The 23,428-nt window shown below is 37.0% G+C and overlaps 1 protein-coding gene across 1 annotated transcript in view; it reads right to left on the bottom strand.

Annotated features, from left to right (window-relative positions):
- LOC114052001 (ATP-binding cassette sub-family A member 3-like) overlaps positions 1-23,428 on the bottom strand; it is a 193,544-nt gene that overhangs the window by 84,693 nt on the left and 85,423 nt on the right. The window contains exons 13-17 of the mRNA XM_027874409.1: positions 17,061-17,215; positions 16,372-16,527; positions 15,790-16,000; positions 13,345-13,495; positions 11,364-11,462 (exon numbers count right to left, since the gene is read on the bottom strand). Coding sequence (XP_027730210.1) covers positions 11,364-11,462; positions 13,345-13,495; positions 15,790-16,000; positions 16,372-16,527; positions 17,061-17,215 — 772 coding nt within the window. The remainder of the gene's footprint in view (positions 1-11,363; positions 11,463-13,344; positions 13,496-15,789; positions 16,001-16,371; positions 16,528-17,060; positions 17,216-23,428) is intronic.

Below are 23,428 nucleotides of genomic sequence, written 5' to 3' on the forward strand. Positions count from 1 at the left end.
AAGTCAACAAGCATTTATCCTCTGTGCCAGGCACTGGGCTAAGTGCTAGAATGCGAATATAAGCAAACAAAAGACAGTTTCCATCCTCAAGGAACTTATATTCTAATGGGAAAGATGACACAAATAAGGAAGCTGAACAGGTAAGGGGAGAGGAAGGTATGTTAAAGTTCAGAATGCAGCCTGGTGAGACATGAAAAGACAGCTGGCCCAGGAATCTTTAAATGGAGGTTCTGGTGGGGTACTTCAGAGAAGCAAATTCCAGGGCTGAAGTGATCTTCTAGGATGAAGAGGTGAAGTCCTGGGTACAGCCTGGTAAGAAGTATTAAGTGCTGTGCTAGATGCTGGGGATACAATTATAAAGAATGAAATAATCCCTGCTGTCAAGGGGCTTACATTCTATCACAACTAACTAATCAATAAACCTATTATGTGCCAGGCACTGTGTTATGCACCAGGGATACAAGGAAAAAAAAAACAAACAACAAATTATTTCCTAACCTCAAGAAGATTACATTCTGGATGGAGGGGGAAGTGACATATGAAAAATAAATAAATGTACAAATTATACATATAACAAATACAAAGTGATTTTTAAGGACAGAAACACTAATAACTGGAAGAATCAGAAAAGACCAATGGAGCTGAGCCATGAAGGGGGCTAGTGGTTCCAAGAGGCGGAGGTGAAGGGGATATCATTCTAGGCTGTGGAAGGACAGCCTGGGAAAAAGCCAGGGAGTGGCTTTTTGTAGTGGCAAAGAATTGGAAATTGAGGGAAAGCCCATCAATTGGGGAATGAATGAACAAATTGAGGTATGTGATTGTGATGAAATACTATTGTGCCATAAGAAATGATGAGCAGGATGCTTTCAGAAAAACCTGGAAAGATTTATATGAATTGATACAAAGTGAAGTGAACAGAACTAGGAGAACACCATACACAGTAACAGCAATATTGTACCATGATTAACTGTGAATGACTTACCTATTCTTAGTGATACAATGATTCAAGACAATTCTTAAGGACTTAAAAATGCTATCCATCTCTAGAGAAAAAACTGATGGAGTTTGAATGCAGATTGAAGCATACTATTTTTTTTTTGGTCTATGTTTTCTTTCACAATATGACTAATATGGAAATGTGTTGCGCATGAGTGCACACGTATAACCCATAATTGCTTGAGGGGGAGAGGTGAAAGACAGGGAGAGAATTTGGAACTCAAAATTAAAAAAAAACAAATATTAAAAAATGTTTTTACATGTAATTGGGAAAAATATTAAGTGTAGCTAAAGAAATGACTTCTGAGCTGTAATGAAAAAAAAAAGTCAGGGAGTAGAAAATGGAATGTATTAACAGTGAACAGCAAATAGGCCAGTTTGCCTGAAGCATAGTATTCATGAAAGGGAGCTTAGAAAGCTGGAGCAAAATTGGGAAGGATTTTAAATGCAAAAATTGAGAGTTTATATTTTATCCTAGAGGTAATGGGCAGCAACTAGAGTTTCTTTAGTAGGAGAGTAATATAGTCAGATCTATGCTTGAGGAATATTTATTTGGCAGTTCTATATATAAGTAGATAAAAAAGAAGTGAGGTCAGATGCAGGAAGATGGATTTGCTGATGCTCCATCCTGAGGGACCAGGTTGTTATAATCTCCCTTGTTAACAATTTTAGCCTCATTTACTCCGCTAACTTTTTACTTTCTTGCTTTAGACACAAGCTGTGGGACCCTAAGCAAGTCACTTAATTTCTCTTGGCCTCAGTTTTCCATCTGCAAAATGAAGATAATAAAAGCACCTGCTTCACAGGATTTTTGTGAGGATCAAATGATATGACATATGAAAGGGCTTTGCTATATAAATACCAGCTATAATTGCTGTTATTGTTATAATTGTTGCTTTAAATATACTCATTTAACAATTATTTTATTTTCAGTTTTATTTTTCTCCCTCCTCCCTCTCTCCCACTCATCGAAAAGCAAAGAAAAATAAATCTGTAGTGAATATGTATAGTTATGCAAATCAAATTTCCACATTAGTCATGTCCAGAAAGAAATAAAATATGCTTCAATCTGTACTAATCCATCATTTCTCTATGTGGACCTGATAAATGCCTCATTTCTTAAATATATAGGGAACTGAGCCAAATTTACAAAAATAAGAGCCATTCTCCAATTGATAAATGAATGTTCAAACAATATGAGCAAGCAGATTTCAGAAGAAGAAATCAAAGTTATCAACAGTCACATGAAAAAATGTTCAAAATCACTATTGATTAGAGAAATGCAAATTAAAATAATTCTGAGGTACATCACCTCATACCTATTAGATTGGCTAACATGACGGAAAAGGAAAATAACAAAGGCTGGAGGGGATGTGGGAAAATAGGTATGTTAATGCAGTGTTGGTAGAGTTGTGAACAGGTCTAACTATTCTGGAGAACAATTTGGAACTGTATTCAAAGGGCTATAAAACTGTACATATCCTTTCACGTAGCAATACTTGGTCTGTATCCCAAAGAGATCAAAGAAAAGGAAAAAGGACCTATGTGCACAAAAGTATTTATTTATCTTTTTGTGGTGGCAAAGAATTGAAAATTGAGGTGATGGCCATCAATTTGGGAATGGCTAACATAGATAGTCTCCTAAGTTTAGGTTATCTATAAAGTTAATGAATAGATAGATTGAGAAGAGTTTATCATTTAGTAACAGATCATTTAGAATGAGACATAATAAAATAATTATAGGATTACTCTTTTTAAAGGCTAAATTCCCCTAAGTTTCTAGCAGAAAGGGGTGTTGACCAGAGGCTAAGTTCCCCTTTCTGGCAGCTGGAGAAAGGTTAACCAGAGGTTAAGTTCCCTAGTGGATAAGCTGCTTTTTTTTTTCTTGAGCTAGAGTCTAAGTTAAGTAATGCAATCTTCTAAGTGGGAAAACAGGGTGTTGATTGTTAACTATTGACCATAAGTTCCTCTTTCCCAGTACATTTTCTTGTTTCAAAAGATACCATGTATAAGGAAAGGACTTCTGAAGAGGATTAAGAAAGGCTGGCAGAAGCTAACTAGTCAGGCGACCTGCCTTGTCCAATTGAATTATGTTCAAAACAAGGTTCTGTCTTTTTTTTTTTATTCTTCTTTTTAAACCCAACTCTGTATATCACTCCTTGTCTCTGATTTCTGAAGAGTCAGATGATCTGATCTGATATGCAAATGTTAGCTTTGCAAATTAAATCATAGATGATTTGGTAACTTTGTCCTCAGTTTCCTTTATATTCCGTATAATTAATTTTAAGAGTTGTAAACCTCTCAGTGCTATAGGCAGCTCACTAAGCCTTTATATTTTTTAAAAAATATTAATTTTCTTTTCAATAAATGAAAATCCATTTTTCTCTTCTACCACCTAGAAAAAGAAATAAAACAAAACTCTTGTAACAAATATATATAGTCAAGTGATTGGCTTGTATCTAAGGTTTCTGATTGTGTTGATCAGAGTTTCTGAGACTTTCCAAGTTGTTTGTATTTAAAATATTGTTATTGCACAAATTATTTGGTGGCTTCTGCCCTCCGCACTGCATCATTTCATGTGTCTTCTCACATTTACTGAAACCATCCTCTTTTTTTATCCCCAGCATCTGGGGATACAAACATGTCTGGCACATAGTAGGAGCTTAATGTTTACTATTTGATTTCTTACAGCCCCAACTGTATTTTATCATATTCATTTGCCATATTTTGTTCAACCATTCCCCAATTAATGGGTACCCCCTCAATTTCTAATTCTTTCCCAACACAATAAGAACTGTTAAAATATTTTTGTACATATGGGTCCTTTTTCCTCTTCTTCCTTTGATTTCTTTGGAGGTAAACCTAGTGGTGGTATTGCTGGATCAATTGTATGCAGAGTTTTGGTAACTTCTTGGGTATAGTTCCAAATTGCTTTCCAGAATGGATAGATCAGTTCATAGCTCCACCCAAAGTGCATATGACTATTTCCCAACATTTGTCATTTTCCTTTTGTTCTCCACCTTGTCAACCTGATGTAACATCAGAGTTGATTTGATTTGCTTTGTTCTAGGTATCAGTGATTTGGAGTATTTTCTTTATATGGCTTTTAATAGCTTGGATTTCATCTTCTGAAAACTGCCTTTTCATATCTCTGGACCAATTTTATTAATTGGGGAATGGCTCTTATCCTTCTAAATTTCAATCAGTTCTCTTTATGTTTGAGAAATGAAACCTTTATCAGAGAAACTTACTATAAATATTTTTTTTCATTTACGTGCTTCTCTTCTAACTTTAGCTGAATTGGTTTTGTTCATGTGTAGGGCTCTTGTTTTGGTTATGGCATTCAGATAGTCCAATGATTCTTAAAATTTTTTCTTCTCAATCGGTTTTGTAGGTCAGTGGTTTTTGCTATGAAATACTTGACATTTTCTTCTATTTTTTTCGGTCTTTTGACTTTGTTTTAATATTTCTTGTTGTATCATGAAATCATTGGCTTCTTTATGGTCCATTCCATTTTCAGAGAGTTTGTTGTTTGGGCAAAGTTTTGTACCTCTTATGACAAGCTACTAATTCCCTTTCTGATTCTTTCTTCCACAGTGCGCTCTCTCTCTCTCTCTCTCGCTCTCTCTCTCACACACACACACACACACATATACTTCTCTTCCATTTTTTCCTCAAATACTCTCAATTCCATTTATAAAAACTTTTTTTTTTTAACTCTTGCTTTGGAGGTAAAGCCAATATAGTGGAGTAAAAGGAAGCAATGAAATTAAGCTCCTCCAAATTCTGATAGAGAAATCCAGAAAAAGTCACAGTGAGTCCTTTGTCCAGCCCAGGCAAGCATATGGAGACAGAGAAGTCTGCAGACACTGGGGACAGGACCAGAGCAGGAGACCAGTGTGAAGCACTCTAGCACCTAGGGAGAAGCTGTGTACCTGCATAAAATTAGAAATTTTGGAATCATTCTCTTCTTCCAGGTTTATATAATGAGCATCCCTGTTACCATAGTAGCTTTTTAGGATGAAATTCTTTTTTTTTTTAATTTGCTCATTATTCCAGCCTATTTCCTAATTCCCAATCTGATGTCAGAGCTAGGTTCTGTATTTCTGGAGAGAAGGTTTGGGCAGGCCCATTTGCTGCTTTTTTTGGTATACCAAAGGTTGTGTTATTCCAGTATCTCAGGGACAACTCAGGTTAGTGACTAAAAGCTTTCAGTGTTCCAAAAGTGGCTTATTTTAGGGCAAAGTCTAATTTTTGCACCCTTGCTCTGAGTTCTGCAAATTTTTTACATAGGTTTTTTGGTCTGAGCAACAGTAGATTGCTGCTTGACTCAGCCACTGAGAAATTCTGCTTCTTCTAAAGCACAAAACTATAGATTCTCTCTTTGGTTTTGGATTCCTGCCCTAAAACTACTGCATCATTTTGACTGAGCTATAAGTTAAACTTGAGACCCTTCTCTGTTTTTGGGATCTGAGCCACAACATTGCTGTTTGCTTCTGAATTTGCTCTTCACAGACTAGGGCCTGTGGTGCACCTATCTTGGAAAGCCACCCCCTTGACAAGGTCCCTTTCTTCAATCTGCCCAAGATCTATGACTTAAAATTGTGTAGTAGTTGACACAGCTGCCATATGGTAACTATTCTCACTCCCTACAATGCCCTTGCATTGGTATGGGGTTGACCACATATGATGTCGGACACCCTTTTGCACCAGTGCACAGCTTCTCCTAACTCCAGAGTGCTCCATCTATAGCTGCTCCAGACTAAACTGCATCCTAAGCATCCACAGACCTGTCTGTCTGTTTCCTATGCCAACCTGGGTTGGAAAAATGACTTATATGACTTTTTTCTTGTATTTCTCCATCAGGATTTGATCTGTCTAGGTGTGTTTGGAGAAGTTTTTTTGGGGGGGAGAGGGAAGGGTAGAAAGCTTGCTATACTGTTTACTCCATCATCTTTCCTCTGCCTCTCCACAGTAATATTTCATTATGTTAACATGCCACAATTTGTTCAGCCATTCACCAACAATGGGGACTCCCTTCAGTTTCCAGATATTTTCTTTTCTTTGAACGTCCACTTCCACATCAGAAAGTATTTTTGTTTTTGCTTGAAACTATTTCTTCTACAGTATTATTCTCTTCCTTAATACTCTATTTCTACCTGTTTGCCTATAGAATTTATGATATATTCTACACTAACTCTGTGTTTGACCCTCCTTTGTCCAGTTCACATAAGTTCATCTAACACCTGCTTGTTTTTTCATTCTTCCATTCATACTGATATAATGTTCTCATGCACCCTCAATTATAAGAAATAGTTAAGTTCCATTACCTTCTTTCTCTTTCCTAAACTACTGTATTCCTTTTACCTTTCTTCTTCTTTTTTTCCATCTTAAAAACTCTCAGAACAGAACTAATCCACTCCCAGGTCCTCTGTTTTTATTTAACTCCCTCAATGCCATTTGAATACATTAAAATTCTGACAGGACACTTGTTTCTTCTCTCTGTATTAATATGTCAGCTCTCAATTATATATCCCTTCCCATTGCTCAAATAAATTTAACTTTCTAGTTTTCTCTTGAGTATTGTCTGTCCATTTCAACATTCCTGCTCAACTCTGCTATTTTTATCAGGAATTCTGGAAATTTTTCTATTCTACTAAAGGTCCATTCCCTCTCCTGTAGGATTATGTTCATCTCTACAGGTTGTTATTCTTGGTCATAAGATCATATCTTTTGCCTTTTGGAATATTATATCCCATATCTCCTCTCATTTATACTATGTTGCTAGAGATTGACTGTGGTTTCTTGATATGTGAATTCTTTCTTTACTGCCTTCTTGAAGTATTTTTTTGATATAGAGCTCTGGATATTGGTTATGATACTACTGGGGCTTCTCCTTTTTGAGTTTTTTTCCCCCCAAGAGAGTGATTGGTGGATTCTTTTTATTTTCACTTTGTATTCTGGTTCTAATAGGTCTGATCAATCAATTAAACATTTATGAAGTGCCTACTATATGCCAGGCACTGGGGATAGAAAAAGAGGCAAAAGACAGTTCTTATCCTCAGGAAGTCTCATAACTTAATTGGGGAGGCAGCATACAAACAAATATATGCAAATAAGCTAATTGGCAGAGGGAAGGCACAAGAATTAAGAGGGGGTGGGGAAAGCTTCCAGTGAAAAATGGGATTTTAGTTGGGACTAAAAGAAGCCAGGAAAGACAGTAAGTGAAGTTGAGGAGGGAGAGTGTTCCAGGCTCAGGTGATAGCCAGAAAAATGCCTGGAGTTGAGAGATGGAGGGTCTTGTTTGTAGATAAGCTAGAAGGCCAGTGTCACTGAATGCCGAAGTAGGGAATAAGTTATAAGAAAACTGGAAAGATAGGAAGGGGCTAGGTTATGAAGGATTTTGAATGCCATTCAGATGTGACATAAAAGCTGTTTTAAAATGTTTGAGGAGCTGTTATGAAGAAATGGAGTTAATCTCTTTTTATGTAGTTACAAAGGACAAAACCAAGATTATTGACAAGATTTACAGTGAAGTAGACTTTTGTTCAATATAAGCAAAAACTTTCTAATAATTAGTGATGTCCCAAAGCAGAACAGTGGAAACTCTTAAGGAAAGGTTAGATGACTAATTTATCCGTCAGGAACATAGTAATGAATTTATGAATGTAGTAGTAGGGTTAATTCAAGACCAACCTAGACACAAATTTCTATTTAAAAGACTTAGAGGCTGTTCTTTTGGAACCTGCCCAAATTACTGAGAAAAGTAGAGTGAAAGTCTAAATAGCTTGACATTTTTTATTTCCCCTAAATAATACTGAGGCAACTATATGGCATGGTGGATAAAGTGGTGGACCTGATGTCAAAAAGATGAGACATTTACTAGCTGTGTGACCCTGGGTAAATCACTTAACTTTTGCCTCAGTTTCTTTATTGATAAAATGGGAATAATAATAGCATCTATATCCTCAGGTTGTTGCAAGGATAAAATGAGATAATATTTACGAAGTGCTTTGTAAACCTTATAATGTTATATACATGCTACCTATTATTATTCATATTATTTTTAATATCTAAATTCCACTTCAGTGTTTAATGTTTGGAAAAATACTTTTCCTTGAGTTGAATGATTAATAGAAAATCATTAAATTAAATTTTCCTGGTTGAAATTGAATGGCTGAAGTTACCTTCAGAATGAATTAGGGAAAATTGGTAGTTAATTATCAAACAATCAAAATTTTTTTTAATACTTAGTATGTGCATGATATTCTAGGATCCCTAAAGAAATATGTCATGGTACCTAGTCTCAAAGTCTTTGTTTATAGTTTAGTTTAATGAGATTATATATATACATATATACATACATAGTAGGTGGTTGTATGTATATGTATACACACATGTATATATACATACATATACATATATTTACATATATGAACACATGTAGAGGAGAGGCATAATTGGTAGCTATAGTTTTCTGACCTAGCAAACTGTCATCAGGAATAATGTTTTCCAGAATATCTATTTTTACGCTCATGGCTTCCACTGTCAGTTTCATATTATTGGCTCCCAGACTTGACCTTTTGTCCCAGATCTCTATTTCCAATATATCTAAAATAGTGATGAAATTCCTATGGTACCCCCCCCCCCAAATAGAATGCTTCCTGGATTTATCTATGGCCACTTTCCACTCTCCGAGGCCTGTCCTTTGACCTCCTCTCATGTAAGGCACAAGTAAAATATATTCTAAGCCATCAGGTTAGGGTATACCAAATATTTGGTTAGAGGTTTTTAACCAAAAACAGTATCAAAAGTCCACAAGACACGCATTGCAACTGGATTTATTACAAGAAAAAGGTATACGTATGTGGGAACTTCTTATACGAAGGAGCCCAATGGTGCAGGGAAAACCTTGGGTTTTAAGTTATTGAGCAAAGGGGAAGTCATAGGGGAGGGGAAAAGGATTAATCATCTCCTAAAGGGAAGGCAAAAAGTGATGGTAAAAGCAGCATTCTTTTCCCTTAGGAACTGTAAGTCCAAGAAGAAAGGATGGTCTGCTTATCTACAAGGGTCCCAGCTGCACAAAACAGTTTCTCAGTCTGGTGCAGACTGAATGGAGCCTGTCTTGACTGTCAAGGACATAGGGAGCCAGCTTGGAGTTCAAAAAACAAATTTTATCAGCTCAAGGGGGTGCTTTATCCTTGGCACATTTAGGGCCTCCTGCATACTCCGGGTCCAGTGTGTCCAGAAAATATGTCAACTCAAGAAGACAAAGGGGGCCCCTTAACACAGTGCAAGAGAACCTCAGGGCACAAACCACCTACAAATTAGGAAAGTTATAGTTACACAGAGAGTTCAGGGTCTTTTTAAAATTTAATTTCCTAGTTATTTAACTTATAGCTTTTTTTTTAAAAAAAAATAGCTACAAATGAAGTGATATGTTTTCTCTTCATGTTTCTAGTACATTTTGAACTTTGGTTGCAGTTAACTACTTGGCTATCCAAACTCTAATTCAATAGCTTCTTTCACCTACTCACATAATTTCCATGTACTAAAATCCTCATTTCCCAGGCAGCCATATTCCTAAGATCAACTTTCCTGAGCTGTTCCTGCTTTTAAGCTTTCCCAACTGTCTGCACTATTCAGCTCCATAATCTGAGTTAATCATCAATCAAAAAGCATTTATTAAGTACCTAAATGCCAGGCACTTTGCTAGGCACTGGGGATACAAAGACAAAAGGAAAACAGTCCTTGCTGTCAAGAAGCTTACATTCTAACAGAGGAGACAACACACAAAGAGGTATACACAAATCAGAAAATGGGACCAGGAAAAGCCTCATGAAGAGGTGGGGTTTGAGTTGAATCCTGAAGAAAACTGAGCATTCCAAGAGGCAGAAGTGGGGAGGGAGTACATTCTGGGCAGAAATAGGAAACATCTAGTACAAAGGCATCAGACAGGAGATAGAATATTGTGTGTGAAGAAAAGCACGAAGGACAATTTGGCTGGACCCAGAGTGTGTGGAAGTGAGAAATATGTAAGAAAGCTAGAAAGGTAAGGTGAGGCCATGTTGTAAAGTGCTTTAAATGACCAACAGAGGATTTTATGTTAATTCTCAGAGTAATTGCCACTGGCATTTATTGACTACTTGGGCTATCATGGTTAATATGCTTTAGAAAAACTATTTTGGTGGTTTGTTGTATGGGGAATAAAATATATGTGTATATGTATATATGTATATGTATATATGTATATGTACACATGTGTATTTATGTATGTATGTATGTATATGTATAGGGGAAAGCATTGAACCATGAGACTTATCAGTAAGCTAATGTAAAAGTTTAAGTGAGAAGTGATTAAAGCCTCAAGTAGGATGATGGTCATGTGAGTGGAAAAAAGAGAACATAGGTAAGATGTGAGGAGGCAGAAAGGACAAGATTTGCCAACTCATAATTCACTTTTTTCATACTTTATGAGCTCTGATTTCTCTAAAAGTTCTACACTTCACTCTGTTATGAGAATTTTAGATTTTGACTTTCTTTTATTAATTTTTATTGTTGGGGGGTAGATTAAGGCTATTTCTCCTAGTTAGAAGTTTATTGAGCTGGCTGAAACCTGTCCCATGGGATGTAAAAATTTACTTAAGACCTCAAATATTCCTCAGATAAGGAGCCGAAATGGGAGTCAAGGTTTCCCCAAATAATTTGACTTGCCTTTTTTGAGGAAGGATACCAACTGGCTTTAACTCTGTAGTTAACATTGAGGCATATAAATCTCCCCTCTCAATCAGCCCACTATGAAGCCCCTAAATGTAGTTTAATCTGTTAACTTGACTTAGTTTATATATAGAATCTGTTTAACCAGGTCTGTTTCCTTAGGAGATATATGAGATTATGATTCTGTTTAGGATTGTTCAACTTTATGGCTTACGAGGATACATGAGACTGCTGTATGTCAAAAATTATTTCTTTGTATGTCTGATGTAATTGTCTTTCTAAAGGCTTGTCAGAAACTCCAATCTTTATTCAGTGTTATTTTTCTACCTCCTAAACTTGTGTTTAAGTATAATAACACCAAGTTTTTAACCTTTAACCTTTGCTTTGTGGTAGATTTATTTGGCAGCAGTAACCTACCACATGAACTCTAAGAGGTGATATTTCTCCTATAACACCTCCCACTCCAGGGGAAAGGAACTTAATGAACTAAATTTCCAATACTTGTCTTTTCAGATAAAATTAACACATGACATCAGTATACTTTAAATTACTCTGGTTTCAGTTAGATGAAGATTTATTCCTAAATCCATATATGATTCAGGAGGCGGGGGGAAGGCTTGATTTCTTGGCTACACCCACAAATTACTCACTTAAGGAAGACTTCCTCCATAGTTGTAACAGAGGCCCCATAGCTAGAAATGCCTAGCATTTTCTGATTCTCTTCTAATTCAGTAAACAATTCTTCAAACCTAGAAGAAATGGCAAAGAGAAAGAAAACGTGCCATTCTGGTTCATTCTAGTTGCATTTCTAACATTTTGTCACAGTCTCTTAATTTTTCCCCTCATAGGATAGACAAATTAATGAATTAGTTCTTTATTATAATACTCTTGAAGTTTATGCATCCATTCTAAGCCAGAAAGGTAATGAAATAATAGGAGAAGGAGATAATAAACAATTCTGGTGGAACCTTACCTTAACCAACTACCTAAGCTAGTAATATTGAATAGGCTGGATAATGGCTACACCTGGTTAAGGGTAACTGTATAATGAGTAAAGAGATGTCACCACTGTCTCATCCAGGAAAGACAAATGGACTGAGTCTCATCAAAGGAAAAGTCAGGCACTGTTGTAGAGGGAGAGAATATTTACAGAAAAAGAGAAGCACTAGTATCTGGGGACCAGGAAAGACTTGCTTTCTTAAACAGCTTGGCTAGACAGTTAGGATCTAGTCCTTACTATTCAAGGTGGAATTAAGAGAAGAATAAAAAATTTATGAACATTGACAGAAAGCCATGGACCAGAAATAATTGGCACTAGGGTAACCAAGACAACTGCATGCAGCTTGGAGAGATCTTCAGCAAAATGGATGAATTTGGAATCTATATATAATTTATATGCCTGCAAATACCTGTCTGTAAATACTCTGTCCTTATACATCTTTATGGCTATAATAAAATAATTTGTGTTGCATTTAAAAAATGCCAACGAGGAGAAGAATGCCTTAAAAAGCAAAACTGGCCAAATGGAAAAGGAGGTCCAAAAGCTCACTGAAAAAAATAATTCCTTAAAAATTAGAATGGAGCAAATGGAAGCTAGTGACTTTATGAGAAATCAAGAAAGTATAAAATAAAACCAAAAGAATGAAAAAATAGAATACAATGTGAAATATTGCACTGCAAAAACAACTGATCTGGAAAATAGAGCCAGGAGAGATAATTTAAAAATTATTGGACTACCTGAAAGCCATGATCAAAAAAAAAAAGAGCCTAGACATCATCTTTCAAGAAATCATTGCGGCAGCTAGGTGCTGCAATGGATAAAGCACTGGTCCCAGAGTCAGGAGGCCCTGAGTTCAAATTTGGCCTCAGACACATAATAATTACTAACTGTGTGACTCTGGGCAAGTCACTTAACCCCAACTGCCTCACAAAAAAAGAAATCATCAAGGAAAATTACCTTGATATTCTAGAACCAGAGGATAAAATAGTCCTTGAAAGAATCAACCAATCACCTCCTGAAAGAGATCCCAAAAAGAAAATTCCCAGGAATATTATAGCCAAATTTCAGAGTTCCCAGGTCAAGGAGAAAATATTACAAGTAGCCAGAAAGAAACAATTCAAATATTGTGGAAACATAATCAAGATAACACAAGATTTAGCAGCTGCTGGCAGACTTCAGAAAAACCTGAAAAGACTTATATGAACTGATGTTGAGTGAAGTAAGCAGAACCGGGAGAACATTGTACACAATAACAGCCACGTTGTGCAAGGAAGAACTTTGAGAGACTTAGCCCTTCTTAGCAATGCAAGGATCTAAGACATCTCCAAAAATCTCATGATGGAAAATGCTATCCACATCCAAAGAAAAAACTATGGAGTTCGAATGCAGATCGAAGCATACTATTTCCTATTTTTTTCCTTCTGTTTTGTTTTGTGTCTTCTTTCTTGTGGTTCCTTCTATTGGTTCTAATTCTTCCTTACAACATGACTAAAGTGAAAATGTTTTAATAGGAATGTATATGTAGAGCTTATATCAGATTGCGTGCCATCTTGGGGAGAAAGGAATACAGGAAAAGTAACTAAATAATTAAAGTATGAATATCATCAGCTCAACGCTTTTTGGATTCATACCTTTCAGCATTCTCTTTGGGTAGGATAAATGATAACTCAGCTCCAACATTACTCTCCATTGTGGCATTTGGTACATAGCGATAAATCAGTTCGGAAATTTTCTTTATTTCACACTGAGGTTCCTTCACCATGATCAAGTGATATCCAGCACCTGAAATAATTTTAAAAATCAAATGAAAGCTTTACTTTTTCTATCACCCTTGATAGACCATATATGGCAGCTCCAATGGAAAAGGTAACTGGAGAGTCATATGTAACTTGGCTACAATTGTTAAGATTTTTCCTAGAGCCTCTAAATGCTACTCTCAATTTTTGTCTTCTCAGATGGTGAATGTTAAACACAGGGCCTAACCTCGAAAGAGTATTTTCATGAGTATATAATCAAGCAGGTGAGGAAAACTCTTGGTATGAGACCCTAGAATCGCTAAATGTTGGAGTAAAGGCCAAAGACATTTGTAGGGAAGATAATTTGGGGGTTTGAACAAATATTTCTCATAGTAATTTCTCTCAGGGAGTAATAATCTATCTGATGCCTGGGACTAGGTTTAGAAGTAGCAGAAAATGGAATTTTTGGGAAGAAAAGTTTCTGTAATATAGCTTCCATTCTGCTTCCTGCTGTCCCACTAAATTTAAACTTGCTTTATTAAAGGTCAGCAGTGACCTTCTTGATAAATCCAAAAGGTTTTTCATAATCTTCATTCTCCTTCACCTATGCTTTGATTAAGTATTGTTGAACACTCCACTCTTGGAAATTCTCTTTTCCTTTATTCCCCTAATACTCTTTCTACCTTTTCTAGAGCTCCATCTTTTTTTTTTTCCTTCATCCTCTTATGTCATAATAATAAGTATTTATTCAGGCTAAATTCGTGGCCCTTTGCTATTTTCTCTCTATACTTTATTCCTTAGGGAATTCACATTCTCATGACTTCATATACAAAACTTATGCTAATAAGGTTCTAAATCTAAAACAGAATTAGATTAAATAGTGATTAATATTAGTAAAAGATTGGTGAGAAGGTCCCTGACTTTCATATATATGTGTTGTATTTCTTTAAATCTTGGTTTTAATTGGGAATAACTGTTTCTAATTCATAGATTTTAAAATGTGTTATTTTAATAGCAATAATTTAATAATAATTTTCTTTTTCATATTAAAACACAAGGAAAGTCTTGGCACTCAGATCATGGGATACATAATCCATAACACAGGTACCACTGTTGACCTGATGGCAATTACACATATTGAAGATGTAAAACCTAGGAGAAAACAGCCTTTGAAAAAGTAACTTTACAAACCGAAATCTACAGAATGAGGGCATCATCTCAAATCTTTATATTTAATCTTCCAATATTTTTTGCTCTTATACCACCTAAACTTAGGGGCTTATGCCTATACCTAGCACTAATTGGGTTATCATTTACTCATTTCTCTTCCTTCTCCTGGTTACCAATGGTATCAGTTGGTTATCTTGGTAACCAATCTTGTATTCCTTAAAGAACATTTAACTATGTCTCTTCTACTTAAAAACACACACTTGCCTCCTGAATAAAATAAAATAAAATCCAAATCTACATTTCAAGTCTGTCATAACCTAGCTTTAGATTTCTATTACTTTATTTCTGTTACCCTTATTTTCCACTGTTCCCCCTTAGGAACCCTTTATTCCAGCTTGGTTTCCTTACTCACAGACCATGACCTCTCTCACCTCTATTCATCTGTTTACATTGTTTCCTCTTTATTAAATGCCCTCCTCTCCCTTCTGACAACCCAAACACCATTTATTCTACAGTTTATAGTTCAAGTCTCATCTCCAATAGAAAATCTTACTCTACTACTCCAGTTCACAAAGATCTTCTTCTTTGTAAAAATCTTACAAACAATATAAACATTTAATTATACAATATATTCTAACTGTTATGGGTCTTGCCTCTCCAACTAGATTGTGAGCTCTTCTGGAGCAATGATTTCACAAGTAGGCCATGTACTTCCTGTCCCCATCAGTTACAAAAAGAATGCTGGCACATTTCAGGAACTAAAATGAAAGTGATCTGCAAACCATGTGCTTTCATTAAGGTGAGTATTTGAATTAGTCTACCCAGGGAAAACAAAGGGCTGAGATTTTGGACATGATAGTACATTCTATACATTAGGTGGAAATGAGCGTGATATTATCTGTGGGCTAGTGATATGGTTTGCCTGACTAGAGTAGAGGGTACATATATCAGAAAACAGTGGTAAATAAGTTTGGAGAGTTAAAATGGAGTCAGTTAACAGAAGATGAAGTGAGGCAGAAAAATTTAAATATGAACAATAGGAAATAGGAAACCATTTTAATTTTTAGTTTAGTTTTACTGAGGAAATTCATTATGAAAATCATAACTAAGAAAGATTAGTCTGGCAGCAGTAATGTTGGTAGGATCAAAGGGGGTGAAAACTAGAGAGACCATATTTATGTTTGAGGAATAGTGAAGAGCCACAGCACTGCAGGTCTCCGTTGGCCATAATGGCAATGCGGTCACCCAGCAAGTCAGCCTCGTCCATATGGTGGGTGGTCAGCAGGATGGTACGGCTACTTTTCTGCTGTTGAAGGAGATTCCAGGTAGCCCTTCGTGAGATCAAATCCATACCAGATGTAGGTTCATCTAGCATTACAACCTACAGGCCAGAAAGAGAACTTAGTGACATTGGTAACTGGTGCTATATCATATGTGGAATCTCTTACTATTCATGGAGCCCAGCTGAGATTCGCTTTGTATTTGTTTTTCTGATTAAGGTAAAAGAAAAAGTGGTTGAGTCGTTTGTCTGACTTCAGATAAGTTCAGGCTAAGTCAGAGCTAGTCCTTGGAAACCTTATTACCACACCAATCCCATAACCTTATATCAGACCCATTATTATTTTTCTTCACTGATTATATCTTAGGAAGTCCTTTTTAGAGGATTATGTTTATAATATCTCACTTAAGTTTTACATAAGCTAACATTTCTAATTAGACAACAGTAAGGATCATTTAGACCAGATTCATTACCTTAGAGTCTCCTATGAGAGCAATACTGATGGAGAGTTTGCGCTTCATCCCTCCACTCAGTGAATTTGAAAATGCATTTCGCTTTTCTTCCAGGTTAAAAATATTCAACATGTGATCAATTTCATTTTTTAAATTCTTTTTAGAAAATCCTTTCAGCTAAAACACCAAGAGAGAACATTTAAGTAGTCTTCTAAATTTGAGTAAGAATCTTAAGAGTCAGAGCTAGCAGAGACCTTAGAGATAATTTACTGTCATATGACAGATGATGAAATTAAGGTCCATAAAAGCAAAGTGCTCAATAAGTGACAGAGCTGGGATCTGTCTTCTAACGCTTGATCCAAATACTCTTCCCACTCAACTACACTGCTACAACTTAGAGCAACTTTAGTTTCAGATGTTCTCTCCCCACTGATCTTATTTTGTTTTAAAAGGATTAAGGTAGTGCTATACATTGTAAAGAGTGCAAGATTTGGACCTGAAGGATCTACCTTTTAAATCTTGGGAAAATCAAGTAACCCCTTTGGGCCTCAGTTATTTATTTGTAGAGGGTTTGGGCTAGATGGCTTCTAAGTTCCTTTCCAGCTGTAAATCTACGAGAATACTATTTTGGGTCATTCTAAGGGCACTATTTCTTAGACCCATCACTCCCAAGCATGTGAACAGAGAAAAAAATTTTCTCTTTGGATTACCATAGCGAAGAAGTAAAGATGTTCTGATACAGTCAAGTAATCAAACAAGAGATCGCGCTGGGGGCATAAACCCAGGTTTTTTCGGATCTCAGCCATTTCCCTTGTGATTTCAAAGCCATTGATATACGCCTGTCCACTTGTAGGAGGATACAGACCTGAGGACCAACCAAAAGATATCTCAGAAGCTTATTATAGCTTATAGCTCAGAAGTAACAGAACTTTTGTTTTCAAGTTCTCATAAGAAATCAGACTAAATGAATCCCTTCTACTTTAACCAATTTGATTCAATAAAGAATTATTTAATGCTACTACATGTAAGATAATGATTTAAGTACTGGAGATAATAAAAAATTATATAGTCCCTACTTTCAGGGAGATTATTCTACTGGGGGAATTGTCACGAATGAAGATCAATAAAAGTGGAAGAGAATGATATGGACAAAAGAGAGATCCAGGGAAAACACATTAGGGAAACATATGTGAAGAAAAGACTTTCAGCTGGGGTATTAGAGAAGGCTTCATCCAGGAGGTAGCACTTGGACTGAGCATAGATAAAAGAGAAAGATTTTGAAATTCAGAGATCTGTAAAGTACGCGTTCCAGGTATGCCTGTGCAAATGCACGAAGGTAGGAAAAACATATCCTTGATACTCCACTTTCTTTGTTAATGGTTATATACATATTTGTTGCCTTGGATCACACCCTCTCACCCAAGCTAAATGGAGGACTGGCTGGGCCAAATGCTGGTAAAGAGGCCAGTTTTCTACTCCCACCCCTCCCACCTCTCAGATGCTTCACTTTGGCTATAATAGGTCCAAATAGGGCCAGAAGTGTGTGTACTGAGGAGAGGAAGCCATAGAGGACACACTTGGTTTGAAAAGGGTGTAGAGGCAGGAGGGAGAAAATAACAAGCTCTTTGATGGCAGAGGCTATCTTTCTTTTTTCTTATTTGTATCCTTAGTGCATTGAGTACATTGAACTTAGGGAACAGCTAGTGGCCCAGTTTGGCTGTAAAGTATGGCACATGAAGAAGAATAATATGAAATAAAGCCAGAAAGATGAACTAGAATGATATCATAAAGGACTTTCAATGACAGGCTGAAAAGTCTGCACCTTATTTTAAGGCAATAAGAATTCACTGAAAATTTCTGAACCCAGCAGAGTGACCAAATCCAACTTAAATCTTAAAACAATTATTTTGACAGCTGCATGAAGGATGGAATGATGAGAAGAGAGACTGTAATAGTTCAAGTGAGAAGTAATTAAGATGTGAACTATGGTGGCGGTTGTTTGAATGAAGAGGGGACAGATATGAAAAATGTTGCAAAGGTAGAACGACAAGACTTGGCGATGGAATGGCACTAGAAGGTAACAAAGAGTAAATAATTTAACATGGTTCCAAGGTTTCAGACCTAGGTGATTGGAAAGATGATTGCACCACCACAAGAAATAGTCAAATTAGAAGGGTGATGGAAGAAATTTATGAGTTCACTTGTGGGCATGATGAATTTGAGGTGTGCACATGATACTCAGGGAAGGAAATCCAGTGGCAGTTGGGAGACATGTGATTGCAGCTCAAGGGAGATATATTAAATTTGAATTTATTAAGGTGGTGATTAAACCCTTGGGAGCAGATTAGGTCACTAAGGAAGAAAGTGTAGAAAGAAAATGGAAGTGGGCTTGGACTTAGACTTGGAGGTTGCTCATGCATGCTTAGATGGTAGGAGAAGGATAACAAACTAGCAAAAGAGATTGAAAAGGAATTGAGAGCAGTATCATGAAAGGCAAGATAAGAAAGTTTATCTAAAAGAAAAAGAAAAGAGGATGAAGATTATTTTTGAATTAAGAGATCATTAGTGACTTTTGTTGAAGTAAATACAATAGAGTAGCAGAGTCAGAAGCAAGGGGTTGAGAAGTGAAGTGGTGAAGAAATGAAGGCGATGAGTAAAGGCAATTCTTTTTAGGAGTTTAGCAGCAAGAAAAGGAGATATACAACATGGGGATGGCTGGATTAAGCAAATTTTTTTTTTTTTTTGGCGAGGCAATTGGGGTTAAGTGACTTGCCCAGGGTCACACAGCTAGAAAGTGTCAAGTGTCTTGTCTGAGACTGGATTTGAACTTAGGTCCTCCTGACTCCAGAACCAGGGCCAGTAATCTATCCACTGTGCCACTTCGCTGCCTCCAAAATTTTTTAAAGCTAGGGGCTACCTGAGCACATTTGTAGAGAGTGAGGACATAGCCAGTAGATAGGGAGAGTATGAAGAAAAGATGAGATACTGAATATGAATTAATGGGAAAATAGGAAAAGTTTGGCAGATATTAGATTTAGACCAAATACAACAATAAGCTCAAAATGAATGAGCAAGCCAAACACAAAAGTTCTTATCATTCTGGAAAACAATCTGTCATTATTCAAGAAAAGTTAACAAACTGCTCATATTCTTTTAGCTCAGCGCCAGATTTGCACCCAAAGGAAATCAAACAGAAAAAGACAGGGCCCTTATATATATAAATATTGATAATAATACTTTTTGTGTTAGTAAGATATTGAAAACAAAATAGGTGCTATTGACTGGGAAATCATGAACCAACTGGGACATATGAATATAATGTGAGAAATGCATTGTGAGAAATGATGAATGTCTCTTGGTGGAGAAGTAGAGCACTATGGGTACTGAATATTGCACGTGCTATACTATGGAGCGGCTATGTGGGTGTTTCTTAAAAGTTTTTCTTTGTGAAGATGATACAAATGAAAGTTTTAAATAATGTCTAAGACATAGGGTGGCTGAGATGGGGAGCTCCTCAAATTATAGGGAATTGAATATGTAAAAATCTCAGGAGCAAGGAAGTCATATGTAGGAAACAAATAAATTAGCTTTTAGGCTGTGAGACTGTGGAGGTTATTGTTCTCCTTTATGTTCTGATCTAGAGGTCACTGCTAGTGACCACAGCATCTGGAACAAAGTGAGAGGTTGTAGTGTGGTATAGTATATAGACGATTAGGTTCAAAGTTAGGAAATACTGTCCTGTCTTTGACAGCCATTACCTATGTTATTATGGCTTAACCTCTCAGTGCTCCCACGCAACTCTCTAAGACTAAATCATAGATGAGTTGCCATGCTGGATTTGTGGAAAGATATTCTATGCTGAAAGTCCCCTACACTAATCAAACAATAAATCTGTCATGCCTCCCCTACAAAATGGAATAGATATCTTGCAAATGACTAAACCTTGATGAAAAGGGCGCAGAGCCAAGATGGCGGAGTAAAAGCAGTGACTTGCTTGAGCTTTCCCCCAAACCCCTCCAAATACCTGTAAAAAATAACTCTAAACGAATTCTAGAGCAGCAGAACCCACAAAAAGGCAGAGTGAAACAAATTTCCAGCCCAAGACAACCTGGATGGTTGATGGGAAATGTTGTGCCAGGCTGGGAGAGGAGTACAGTTCACTGTGGGCCCCAAAAGCAAAGAGGGGGCCCCAGCAAACCTGGAGCAGGCCTCAGGAAACTGAATCATGGGCAGCTTGGTGGCCTCCAGACTTCTCAACCCACAAATGCCAAAGACAACATAGAAGGTCAGTGGGAAAGGTCTGTCAGACCTGGGTGAGAGAAGAGTGCAGTCCAGTTCTGGCCCCAACGCAGTCCCAGGGTGGTGGCCACAGTGGCAGCAGCTGCTTCTAGAGTTCTTGGCCCACAGATGGTAAGGGGATAGAGCAGCTGATTAGAAGGTGATTGCAGGGATCTCTTGGCTGGCACGAAGGCAGGATTCTCTTGCTTTGCTCCTGCTTGGATCTGGGTCGTAGTACTGGGTAGCAGTTATGGAGTGAGGAGGAGCGCTGGTATGGTGAAGCTCGTGGTGGCGGTGGAGAGGGAATCCTCCTCACAGTTCCAAGGCAGAAAAGAGTGCTTGTGGTCACTTATAGACCAGAGCCCAGGCCAGGAAAGGAGTAAACACCTCGCCCTTGATTGTACCACCTTGGAAGAACTGAAAATTTACAGGTCTCTAAAGTATCTCTGAAAACTGCTGCTCAAAACTCCTGAAGCTTGGAACAGTACACCCTCCACACTGGAAGCAGAGCTCTATCTTAACAGAGTTAAAAAGTCAAGAAATTGGCCAGGAACATGAGCAGGCAGTGGAAAAAAAACTTAGATTATAGAATCTTACTTTGGTGAAAAAGAAGATCAAAACATACAACCAGAAGAAGACAACAAAGTCAAAGCTCCTACATCCAAAGCCTCCAAGAAAAATATGAATTAGTCTGAAGCCATGGAAGAGCTCAAAAAGGATTTTGAAAAGCAAGTAAAGGAAGCAGAGGAAAAATTGAGAGTGATGATGAAGGAGACCCAAAAAAATATTGAAGAAAATACACACAACGATCACCTCCGAAAGAGATCCCAAAAGGAACACTCCCAGGAATATTATAGCGAAATTCCAGAGTTCCCAGGTCAAGAAGAAAATATTGCAAGCAGCCAGAAAGAAATAATTCAACTATTGTGGAAACACAATCAGGATAACACAAGATTTAGCAGCTTCTACATTAAGAGATTGGAGGCTTGGAATATGATATTCTGGAGGTCAAAGGAATTAGGATTAAAACCAAGAATCACCTAACCAGAAAAACTGAGTATAATCAATGAGGGGAAAAAATAGATTTTCAATGATGTAGAGGAATTTAATGTATTCTTGAGAAGTCAGAGCTGAGTAGAAAAACTGACTTGCAAATACAAGACTCAAGAGTAGCATGAAAAGGTAAACAGAAAAGAGAAATCATAAGGGACTTATTAAAGTTGAACTGTTTACATTCCTACATGGAAAGATAATATTTGTAACTTATAAGAACTTTCTCATTATTAGAGTTGTAGGAGGGAATATATACATATACATACATACATATATGTGTATGTGTGTGTGTTTGTGCATGTATGTGTGTGTGTATATATATAGATATATATATAGAGGGCACAGGTGAGTTGAATATGAAGGGGATGATATTTAAAAAAGAAAATTAAAGGGTGAGAATGTACTAGGAGAAGGAGAAAGGGAGAGGTAAAATGGGGTAAATTATCTCACATAAATGAAGCAAGAAAAAGCTTTTACAGTGGAGGGAAAGGGGAGGGAGGTGAGAGGGAGTGAGTGAATCTTACTCTCATCAGATTTGGCTTAAGAGGGGAATAACTGGGGCAGGCTAGGTGGCACAGTGGATAGAACACTGGTCCTGGATTCAGGAGGACCTGATGTCAAATTCAGCTTCAGACACATAACTCTTTCTAGCTGTGTGACCCTGGGTAAGTCACTTAACCCCATTGCCTAGCCCAAAAACAAAACAAACAAAAACAAAAACAAAAACAGAAGGGAATAACAAACACACTCAATTGGGTATGGAAATCTATCTTACCTGACAGGAAAATAAGAGGAAAGGGGATAAGAGAGGGGAGATTATAGAAGGGAGGGCAGATTGGGGGAGGGAATAATCAGAAGCAAATACTTTTGAGGAGGGACAGGGTCAAAGGAAAGAATAGAATAAATGGGGGGAGGGATAGGATGAAGGGAAATATAGTTTTTCACAACATGACTATTATGGAAGTGTTTTGCATGAGTACACATCTATTATTATATTGAGTTAACTTTCTCAATGACGGTGGGTGGGGAGGCAGGAAGGGAAAGAATTTGGAACTCAACGTTTTAAAAATCAATGTTGAAATTGTTTTTGCATGCAACTGGAAAATAAGATACAGGCAATGTGGTATAGAAATCTATCTTACCCTACAGGAAAATAGAAGGGGAAGGGGATAAGAGAATGGGGGGTGATAGAAGAGAGGGCAGACTGGGGGAAAGGGTAATCAGAATGGACACTGTCATGGGGTCTGAGGAGGGGAGAGATGAGAAGGAAATGTGGAACTCAAAATCTTGTGGAAGTGAATGCTGAAAACTAAAAATAAATAAAAATTTAAATAAATAAAAAAGAGCACTACTATCCACATGGCCACTCATTGAGATAAAGGGATGGGTGCAAGATACTTAGGGAGTTACCTCCTGCAGGGTAGAGCTGCTATCAGCCACTACTCCTGTCCAAAACATCAAGCTAGTTTTATTTCTACAATCATCATGGGAAGGCTTTAATAATCACTCAGTTAATCAACAACCATCTTATGAATGTCCCAGGCTCTTGCCTAGGTGTTCATGCCGGGGATATTACTTCTACTCCATACCTCTTACTTGATGGAAATTGTATACCAGAGGGAAGATGGTATGATTCTGTCATTGATGTGTTTTTTACAGAACTCTGAACACCATGGAATTCTGTCATGATAATATTTGGAATCTCTTCATTAAATCACCTGTGGGTTTATGTATCTCTGAGACTCAT

The sequence above is a fragment of the Vombatus ursinus genome, unplaced genomic scaffold (genome assembly GCF_900497805.2).
Source record: "Vombatus ursinus unplaced genomic scaffold, bare-nosed wombat genome assembly UNPS02014807.1, whole genome shotgun sequence".
NCBI classification, from domain to species: Eukaryota; Metazoa; Chordata; class Mammalia; order Diprotodontia; family Vombatidae; genus Vombatus; species Vombatus ursinus.